This window comes from Mytilus edulis, unplaced genomic scaffold, assembly GCF_963676685.1.
Source record: "Mytilus edulis unplaced genomic scaffold, xbMytEdul2.2 SCAFFOLD_100, whole genome shotgun sequence".
Taxonomy (NCBI): domain Eukaryota; kingdom Metazoa; phylum Mollusca; class Bivalvia; order Mytilida; family Mytilidae; genus Mytilus; species Mytilus edulis.
Window position 1 is genome coordinate 127,080 of NW_027267125.1, and position 11,271 is coordinate 138,350.

At 30.5% G+C, this 11,271-nt stretch overlaps 2 protein-coding genes across 5 annotated transcripts in view; one reads left to right on the forward strand and one right to left on the reverse strand.

The window, feature by feature from the left end:
* The window catches only part of LOC139504916 (nucleoside diphosphate-linked moiety X motif 17-like), a 39,883-nt gene extending 37,582 nt beyond the window's left edge, over positions 1–2,301 (forward strand). For all 4 annotated transcript variants that reach the window (XM_071294798.1, XM_071294797.1, XM_071294801.1 and 1 more), the window contains one exon: positions 587–2,301. Coding sequence is in view for 1 of the 4 variants with exons in the window: in XM_071294800.1 (XP_071150901.1) it covers positions 587–667 (81 nt within the window). In the remaining 3 variants the exon portion in view is untranslated. The remainder of the gene's footprint in view (positions 1–586) is intronic.
* A 6,557-nt stretch (positions 2,302–8,858) lies between these two features.
* On the reverse strand, positions 8,859–10,886 carry LOC139504913 (F-box/WD repeat-containing protein 2-like; the record flags this gene model as incomplete). Its single annotated transcript, XM_071294792.1, is given in 3 exon segments — positions 8,859–9,022; positions 10,108–10,150; positions 10,678–10,886. Coding segments are annotated over 3 exon segments (302 nt in total), but the record flags the coding sequence as incomplete, so codon positions are not given.
* Positions 10,887–11,271: the final 385 nt, after the last annotated feature.

Here is an 11,271-nt window from a genome sequence, read left to right on the forward strand (position 1 = left end):
ATCTCTTTATGTATTATGTTCAAAGGGAGAAACATGTAAAGCTTTTTTGATGACATGGTTGTTCATCAACTGAATCACCAGCCTTTAATGGCTTTAGGAGATTTGAATCTTGCTCTTGGATTATAATTAGCTCCAATCTCTATTCTTAAATGACTATAGGATTCAGCGGTGGATTTAGGGGGTGGCCTGGGGCCCCCCTTTTGTGGGAAAATTTTGGTTGTTTATATAGAGAATCACTGAAGCCGTACAGTAGCAGGACCCCTCACAGGCATTCAGTGGGCACCCTCTTGTGAAAATTTCTGGATCCACCACTGGGATTGTCAGTTACTCTGCCACAGATTGTGATTCTTCCGTGCACTCTTGCTTCCTCCGCTAAGATAAGAATTGACAGCCACAATATAGCTAATTATATTTATCGATGAGTCAATCAACATATGAAAAAAAGATATAATTTTTTCAGTTTTATGATGCAGACTTCAGCTTTTTGCTAGTACATGTACAAAGATTCACTGTATAACTGGAATATTATAGTTTTAATTTACATAGTTTATAAAAAAACAATTGAAAATTCATATTATATTTTCAGCACAAATCAAGAAACAACAAGAAGGCTACCCCAGTATCCACAGCTGAACGTCCAGGTTGGGATGACCGTTTTATGTACTAATACATCATAGGAACATTCCTCTACTTGATTCTAGTCCAGTTCCAGATCTGAAGGGAGCCAGTGGAATTGACAACTGAAAATGTTTGCCATACTTAACTTATTACGATATTAGAGTGCTGATCAGTTGTAAAATATGTTCTTGTTCTGGCTAAAAAACAATATTAGTTTCTTGCTATTTCAAAAATTCTAAGCTCTTCGGTTAAAAAAAGATATGATTGCTTCTTGTGAATAAAAAATCTTACAAATATGAAATACAAAATGTAGTGTGAGAAATGAAAATATTCTCTCGAACTGAATTGTCTGGAAGAAGTTTGTATCAATATTGATGATGAAGAGACAACTTTTAAAAAAAAATATTTGTGTTTTTGTACAATTTATATGTTGTCATCAGATAGTCAAATCGTGATAGCTTGTTAAAAAACTGCAAAATTTGCCTTATAGCTTCCATGGTTGCAAGATGAACATTGTACAATGATATTTAAAGCTCATGATAAGGATATATATTATTTCATTCTGCAGGTTATTGCTGTATCACCATAAAACTTATATATTAAAAACATGTGGGATAAAATTAAAGACATATTTCTGATATTTCTAAACACAAAAAGAAAACAATGATTAAAATACATTGGGTTCTCTTCTGTACAATTACTGCATTTATTCAACCATTTTTTTCACAAAATTAATATGATTTATTGTAACTTGAACTGTTTTGGTGCATATACATGTATCGGGAAAAGTAACTAAATATTGCAGTAAAAATATTTTTTATTTTTATATTAATTCTTTCTTGTTTGTTAATACTGATGCTTTCCAGACCACCTGGACACAACTATGTTTAGTACTTTTTGATTTTGTGAGCTTGCTATATTTTGCTGCAGAAGCGAAACAATATTATTGAAAATACTTGTTTATTTTCTGTAATTAACAGATATTAAATGGACTTAGTTTTTTGTTTAACTTATATTTAAATACAGTCAGGAGTTAAAAATAACCAATAACTTTGTGAAACCTTATTTGAATGTGAAACTTTGACAGAACCTATTTTTAGATCAAGAAAAAAACTTATACATGTAATTATTTTTATGAATAAATGGAATTCATTTTTGAGTCAGCAAACAACATATATAACAATTATAGACTGACATCAGCAAGTTTACATGCTTGTCTTCTGGCTTTTAGCTCTGTCCATTTGTAAAGTATTCATGGTTTTCTGGCATAAAATTGATGGCTGACAAAATATTTTGTATGCCAAACTTTTTTTTATTAAGTATGTATTCTTCTAACGTTTCAGTCTCATTAAAATCTTGTTCTGGAATTATTTCAAAACTATGAAAAATAAGTGGAAAAAAGTAATGTAATTAATAAATATCATAATCAAACTAAACTCTGTGAAAAAAATGGGTATTTACAATCAGTAGTTTTTGAGTAATTGATGATTCAAATTTAATTACCAATCAAGGCAGTCTATTTAGCCAAAAAATTGAGAAAATAGGCGAGTGGTACAAAAAAAATAATTTCCAGGAACATATACATCCCATATCACTTTTGTCTTTTCAAACTACTTAGATATGTATTTTTTTCTATCATTTATAACCAAAAAAAAACTTGAGATCATATGCATTTTGTTCTTATTGCGAACCCTATCATAGTTTTCCATAGATTCACCTGCAAGTTACCTGTTCATTTAAACTTTTGGCAGTTCTATTGTCCCATCTAACAAATACAACAGGTATTGTTCTCTGTGTAGTTTATTCACTGGGACCTTTAAATTTCTTCCAAGAGAAATATATCACTCATTGATTAATTTACCTGAACAAAAAATTGAACTGTCAATGAAGAAAAAATACTTATACCAATACTAAGTAAGGACTCACAAAACTGCATGTGGTGTTGTATTTATTCGATACCTGGAGTAACTCGTTTTTAATGTGTTCAATATTACATTTGTAATACTGATTCAAAAATTAAAAGTTGATTTCTGATCAAATATTCAATATTTTTGTGTGTTTGATAAATAAAAATTTGAATATTATTATTTTAAAATTAAAGTCTTCATAAACATAAGTCTATAAATGAACAACAACAAAAACATGTAAATTCATTGGAAAATACTAAAAAATGTGTCTGAAATAAACTTTTTAGTATTAAACCAGATCTTATATTGAACAGATTGAAAATATATTAATGATAATATTGAATAAATACAATATTGCATACAGTTTATGTGAGTTATTAGAAGTATTTCAATAAAAAAGAAGATAATTTTTTGGTCAGGTAAATTAATCAATGAGTGATATATTTCTCCTAGAAGAAATTTAAAGGTCCTGGTGAATGAACTATACAGAGAATAATACCTGTTGTATTTGTTAGATGGGACAATAGAACTGCCAAAAGTTTAAATCGACAGGTAACTTGCAGGTGAATCTATGGAAAACTAAGATAGGGTTCGCAATAAAACAGAAAAAAATCACATATTTACAAAATTGACAGCATGGTAAATTTGCTTCGAAAAAGCATCAAAATGTGAAAAATTTCTTATATTAAAACCTACCTATAGTTTTTTAAAGTTAAATTTATTCAGATTGGTCCACTTCATCTTCATTGAAAGTATTAAAAAAGGAAGTGTGATTTTTTTTCATGTTAATAGCCCAAAAATGGGCAAAAAATGGTGAAAAATGGGTAAATCAGCAAAATTTTGTACTTTCAAAGTGCTGTAGCAAAAAAAGAAGTGCACCACCATATGATTTTTTCTTCACCAATTATTTTTTTTACAGTCATAAACCCAAAAATCAGGTTAAGAACAAAAGTTTTAATTCTAGAAATTTTTGGCTCCTCAGAGGTGTACATCCTTAAACACATTTAATGTGCACATTACCAATACATCCAACAGCTTGGAAAGGGGAAGTAACTTTAATTATTACTATGTAAACATGAAACTAGATCTAGACATGATGGAACATATTTTTTAATTTATTTATGAACATAGTAAATTGATGAATCTAGTCTTGACTTTAACATTTTTTCATATATATAAATTGTTTAAGTTTACTATTATCACTTGTTAATATCGTATTTCATATGTGCAAATTCAACCTGACTTTTCATTATGATAAGTTATACACCAAATTTATGTATTTTTCCTTCAGATGAGATGTTATAAAAAAGGGGTGAGGGAGCAATATTTTCTTTTAATTTCTTAACTTTCAATTTCAAATTATTCATTTAAAAATATACTCAAATATTTGTAAAACTTACACAGGCTCATTGAAACATCCAACAATTGTCAATCCTTAAAATAATATTGAATTCAAGACAAAAAATGTGAATTTTCTGTTAGAACCTTCTAGCTATTAGTAATAGTATAGAATTCTATTCCAATTATGAAAGACAATTCTTTAATCAAACTGTCTATATCTTTTAGGAGCAATTTTGGTAAATGTTATTTTGAATAAGTTGTAATAAATGCATGCAAGTCTTTGTAAAATAACTGCTTTATTCAGGCAGATGATAAAATCAGTCACAGCTATACATATATGATTTATTCAAAAATGTTTTAATTATTATTATAAAAACTAAATGAGCTTTATCTAAAATATTTTGCTGTTGATGCCATCAATGCTTCTGTAAAGGTTTCACAAATAGAACAAAAATACTGACTTGCAATATGTTTTATTGTGTTTAAGAATGTGAGGATTCTCTACTTTTGTGATATTTTTAATTTGCTAAACCATTTTGTAGCAATTGATGTTACAATTGTCATGTTATCATTTATGGCACAAAGTTCACAACATTCAATATATTTATTACACTGTGATATTTTTGTCAGAAAAATAAAATTTACTGATTTATTTGTTTTGAATTCCTTCCTTTGAAAATGGCCTAATGACATTTCATATACTGTGAATTCATGAATATTCCTTGGATACCAATTTTCATGGATTTCGAAGTTACAGGAGAACCATGAATATAAATGTTCACTAAATTGCAAAATTTCTAAAGGAATGTGTGTAGACATTGCCAAAACCACCAAATTAAATATCAAGGAATATGCAAGTTTTCCTCAAACCATGAAAATTGGTACCAACGAAAGTAAACTAATCTACAGAAGTTAACTTACCTAAAAAAAAGTAGAAAAAAGGAATTACAGAAAGTCTCTTGTTCTATTAACTGTAATTTCAGAAATTATTGCGACAAAATGCGACAGAGAAATAAATGCAATAATTTAAACTCGCATTTGAAATATTTTATATGACATTTACAGGATTTTTATCAAAATATTAAAAATTACATTTCACATTTAAGTTGATGACAAAATTGCAGTAATAAATGCACGCAATAATTTCTGAATTTACTGTTATAAATTGTAATTTTTGTCTTGAATGGGGTGATAACAAAAGATACAAGTAAAAAATGGAACAATAAACAAAAGTATAAGAAAAATACTTATGGTATGTATGCACTTGTAAACATCCCTAATATGCATGACATATCACGTACATGTATTTGTTGATTGATGTTATTTACAGTTTGCTACCTTGGAAATTATAACGGTCCAAAATCTCATTTATACATTCATAATCAAGCTTTGAAAATAATTTATATCATGATTGATTATTTGGTGTTTAATGCCACTTGCAGCACTTACAATTTGCTATTTTTGGAGGTGGAGGAAGCCAGAAAGATCCTTTGACACTCAGATGGAAAATTGTCAATCATAGTCGATTAAGATAAGGGTCAAATGCACCTGTCTTGTGCGAGGTGTGAAGTCACAACCTCAGTGTTTTATACAGGCTAGTGATACAGTTGATTAGCTACTTGGTCCAATCAGACACCTTGGCTCATGACAATATGTGGTCATAAATATGTTTTTGTGAAAAAAATAAAACTTCATTATTTACATGGGTGCAAAAAGCTTTTGATGTCTTAGATTCAACTAAATTTGCTTACAAAACTATCTGCTGCGACCTTAGGGTGTAAGCTCTGCAGACCCCTGTAGAAATTTTGCTTCATTCTCCAGATTCCTAAAATGCCTGAAGTTCTTATAAGAGCAAAGTTGCCCTAGTCAAGTCATAATACAGTTTCAGACAGACAATAATAATGCAAAAAAGGCCTATTGGAAGCAAACTTCAAGTCAAATTTTCAAAGTGCTACCTCATGGCTCATGATATAACACCCAGCACTGCAACAGGAAGACCTGCAATGCAAGTTAACACACAAGAAATAGGAAGTACTGAAGGCCAAAAATCTGTCCAAGAAAAACCTTGAGACTGTCCAATCAATCAAAATTTCTGTATGCTTGGTAAGGAAGCAGTAAAATACCAATTTTCTAGTCTGATTGAAATGTTTGAATTGATGTCCCCTGCACTTGTGCAGACAAACTGCAAACATTTTAGGAAGAGATTAAAATTGAGAATGGAAATGGGGAATGTGTCAAAGAGACAACAACCTGACCAAATAAAAAACAACAGCAGAGGGTCACCAACAGGTCTTCAATGTAGCGAGAAATTCCCGCACCCGGAGGCGTCCTTCAGCTGGCCCCTAAACAAATATATACTAGTCCAGTGATAATGAACGCCATACTAATTTCCAAATTGTATAATAGTGCACAAGCTGAACTCTCAAGAGTGATTTGCTGGTTTTACTTAATGAATTTATGTTTAAAGTCTAAAATGAAGGTTTTACCACATGATCGCATATGCTTATCATCACCAATGAACCATGAAAATGAGGATCTAGATACTGGCTAGAACGACGTCTATAATCATTTTATATATTTTATGTTGACCAATTGATTACAGTACTTGGAAAAACAGACCAGAACACAAAAACTTATCATTGATCGATGAGCCATGAAAATGAGGTCAGGGTCAGATGATAACTGCCAGACAGACATGTACAACTTGCAACCATTCCATACACCAAATATAGTTGATCTATTGATTATAGTACTTGAAAAACAGACAAAAACACATAAAAAAATTAACATTAACCAATTGAACTATGATCTTGATATCTATATCACTAACGGAAAGCTGAATACTAAAATTTATGATAAAAGAGATGATTTTTCATTTCCTATCGTTAATTATCCATTTTTAGATGGTGACGTTCCCTTGTCACCATCTTACGGTGTTTATATATCTCAACTTGTACAATTCGCTCGTGTATGTAACAATGTTTTTAGATTTTAAGAAGAGAAATTTATGTATTACTGAAAAATTATTACACCAGGGTTTTCGATATCACAAACTAGTCAAAACATTTACTAAATTTTATCATCGGTATAAGGACATCATTCGTAAATATAGCTCAACATGCAGACTACTTATACGTTCAGGTATTTCACATCCAATTGTTTTATGGAAATATTCTTTATAAAGCACAAAGGTGTCAGTATTCACCTCAAAAACTAACAAAACCTTTGAATAGACTTATTAAGAAGGGATATAGTTACAACACTGTTGTCAGGTCATTAAAGATTGCATATTTTGGCGTTAATATTGATTCACTTATAGGGTCTTTGCATCGGAACTAAACACATTTATTCAAAAACCAGTTGTTGGCATGACACGGGGTATGTTATGATGGTTATAATGATACTAAACCCCTAACGGGAAGGATTGTGTCTGATGTTCATATGATGAAATCATAATCTTTCAGTCAATTTAATTGAAGTCTGGAGCTGGCATGTCAGTTAACTGCTAGTAGTCTGTTGTTATTTATGTATTATTGTCATTTTGTTTATTTTCTTTGGTTACATCTTCTGACATCAGACTCCGACTTCTCTTGAACTGAATTTTAATGTGCGTATTGTTAAGCGTTTACTTTTCTACATGGCTAGAGGTATAGGGGGAGGGTTGAGATCTCACAAACATGTTTAACCCCGCCGCATTTTTGCGCCTGTCCCAAGTCAGGAGCCTCTGGCCTTTGTTAGTCTTGTATTATTTTAATTTTAGTTTCTTGTGTACAATTTGGAAATTAGTATGGTGTTCATTATCACTGAACTAGTATATATTTGTTTAGGGGCCAGCTGAAGGACGCCTCCGGGTGTGGGAATTTCTCGCTACATTGAAGACCTGTTGGTGACCTTCTGCTGTGGTTTTTTTTCTATGGTCGGGTTGTTGTCTCTTTGGCACATTCTCCATTTCCATTCTCAATTTTATGTGTATGATTGCCAAATGAGAAATCTCTCAACAAGAGACCAAATGACACAGAAATTCAAAACTATGGGTCACAGTATAGCCTTCAACAATGAACAAAGCCCATACCACATAGTCAGCTATAAAAGACCCCGAAATGACTAATGTAAATAAAGACCCCCAAATGACTAATGTAAATAAAACAGTTAAGGTGGTATGGGTGTCTTCCTCCATCTTGGATTGTAAAAAACAGAGAATCAAAGGTCCAGATTTTCCATCAAGTTAGCAAAATTTGATGCAGGAATGCAGATGTTTAATGTACATTTTCATTTAAAAGTACCAATTTATAAGAATATAACTTCTAAATATTGATATTTTTGCAAATGTTAATTATTTTTGGTTGTTTTTTTTTTTTTGGCATTTAAGAGGAGGTAACTCTAAAAAAGTGCATTTTCTGAAGGATTCTGTATGGAATTTTTCCTATTTTGTATATTAGCCGAAAAAAACATACGGTGACCCTATCTTTTCTTTTGATATTCTCAAAGCAGTGTCTGAAAGCTATCTTTTCCTGAAGTATTTAACAATTCTATCATTTTGTTTAGTTTCTAATCACAAAATGGTTTTTGTTTTTTTCCTGTATAATCCATACAAAATGTGTCATTTTGTCCAGTCCTGTAGCTTTTTTATTATATTTTTCAACATGTATCAATAGATACAACGTTTTGGCAAAGTATGAACAAATTCTATCATTTTTATTTTAGTCTCCAACTAACAGCCTAAATTATGTACAAAATAATAAACGATAAACTTTTATGTAACACAGCAACTGTTTATTCCAATGAAGCCAAACTAAAGATGTTATGGACATATCATCAACATGATAGGTCTAATTGGCCCAAACAACTAATTGTGACATCAACTTCGCATGATTCTCGTACAAGTCCTGTGTTTGCATTAGCTTAAACTACACTCATACAGCTGTTTACGGGATAACCAAGAGTTTTCCATAAACATTTGAATGCTATGGTCAGGATATAAAATATTGAGTATTTATAAAATATAAAATCACACTTTATTATTATGGCTAAGATAATGTAATGTCACAAATTGTCTTTCTACAGATATAAATAATAGATTTGGTTGGTTATTGTCAGTAAATCCATCTAGCCAATCACGATCTCCAAGGATAGGAACTGGAGCAACCCCCTCACATCTGAAAAAGATTACAAAATTAAATTAAGTACTATATATACCATGGTTTCTTACGAGTTAACATATTTAAACAAACGAATCCCAAGGACGAGTTTGTTTAAATATAGGTTAATTAGTTAGTGTCCCTTGATTTCTATAATCCATTAATTGATGGTGTCTATCCTATGTCTCAATATATTTATTACTATAACTGGTCTGTTATAAATGATTAACTGGATTAATTTATTTTTTTCGTTTGACTTTTATTTTGTTCAGGTTCATGTTGGTTTATATTTGTTTTTCTAAAACAATAGGTGTTTGGTCATACACTACAAAATCATTGATGCATTACGTAAACAACATGAGGCAAAACAGTGAATTAAAACAAGAAACAAGAAATGAATACATCTTTATTATAATCAACAGAATAAATTATCAGGATGAACATCAATTTTATGTACTTAGTTAAAGAAACAAACATTCATTCAATACATGAATCTCAATTTAATTTTTTGGTTTTGCTGATGATCAGTTACTTTCTACTGCAAAAAAAAAGTCTCAATTTAAACCGACTTATAGGCGGGTCAAGACTGAATCCTTAGATTTTAAAGCTGAAAAGGGCATCCGACATGTACTTATTTCTTACATTTTTTGTCAGGTGACTGAATGACTTTTTTTATTGTTCTGTCATGCCCAGGATTGAAATTTTTCTTTGAAAACTTTCACCCTTACTTTTATGCATATAATTTATTATCACAACTGGTCAAATATTCACAAATAGAATTTCGTTTTCTATGTATGTTATAAATAACAATATGTAAATAGCAAATGATATATCATATAAAAAGAAAGAGGTATGATAACCAAAAAGAGCACTTTCCACAAAAAAAAGATTAAATAAAAGGCTCAAAGGTTAAATAAAAAACTCAAAGGTTAAATAAAAAGCTGCAGTGTCTAATACAAGTATTAAACTAGATATATAAAAAGTTCTCATGGCAACTGAAGCAATTCTGTGTGTCCTTACAAATAGCTTTTTTTATTTTGTTTAAAAAATACAATTTTTCCATGTATTGTTAATCTGAATCTTTAAATTAGATGAAAACTTACCTATCTTTAGGAACTTGAATTCTCTGTAATATATCCTCCCTATCTATGTCATAAATATAAAAATATGTCTGTAAATTGATAGCATCCAATTCATTCACCATGAAAACAGCAAATCGACGACCAGCATCAATCAACAGTTTTATCCTTAATATTTCTGATACGTTTGCTCTTTAACAACTTAAATGTTGGTCTTGTATCTAAATTTTCTATAGAAAAATAATTTATACTTTCATCAGTACATTTTGTTGACTCAGCAGATTTCAATACAACACAGAAAGTTTTGTCATTAAAGATTATCGGTGAAACAAAGCTCTGAAGGTGTTTTAAGATATCAACTTCATTCGACCAGTTATGTTCAAACTGGAAAGTCCATATGAATATATTCCCTTTTGCATCTGATGATATTACTAAATGCCTATCGCCTTTTAATTTTTCTAAAAACTTTACTTTTTTTACCCATCCAAAATGGATATTTGAAAAAGAATTGAGCATGTGACCACTATGGAAATCCCACACTTTAACTGTGTAATCAGCTGATCCAGTCAAAACAAGATTATCTTCCTATTTTACATCGATACTCATCACACCGTTAATGTGACCTGCATACAAACAGTACATGCTCTCAGTAGCAAAGCTCCACACAGCAGCAGAATTATCATAAGAAGCAGTATATAGGTATTCCTTGTCAAAGTTCAGATCAGCAATACTATGAGCTGCTATCACTTTCTCCAGTTCATTTACTCTGATGTTCCATATATAAACAAATCTGTCTTCTCCACCTGAAATTAAAATGAAGTACTCTATTGAATGAAACTAAATGCAAAATGTGACCCAAGTTATGTAGATCACAATGACAGGTGTAAAACAGTGTATAGAATGTAATTGCTAAACTAATTCAATATGGATTTTTTAAAAAGAAGTTGTGAGACATACATCAATGAGACAACAACTCAATGACACAAATAAAGGGGTGTCTTGATGTCAACATCATATTTTTAACAATAGAAAAGTATTGTCTTTTTAAATACCTTGGATTCATTATTACTCTTGTGATAACAATTTCAGCTTATTTTCATGGGCAAGGGGAACCACAGATTCAAATTATTGATGAAGTACAAAGTTTCTATATGCTTGTATTCTGACTTTGGCAAAACCTTATATTCA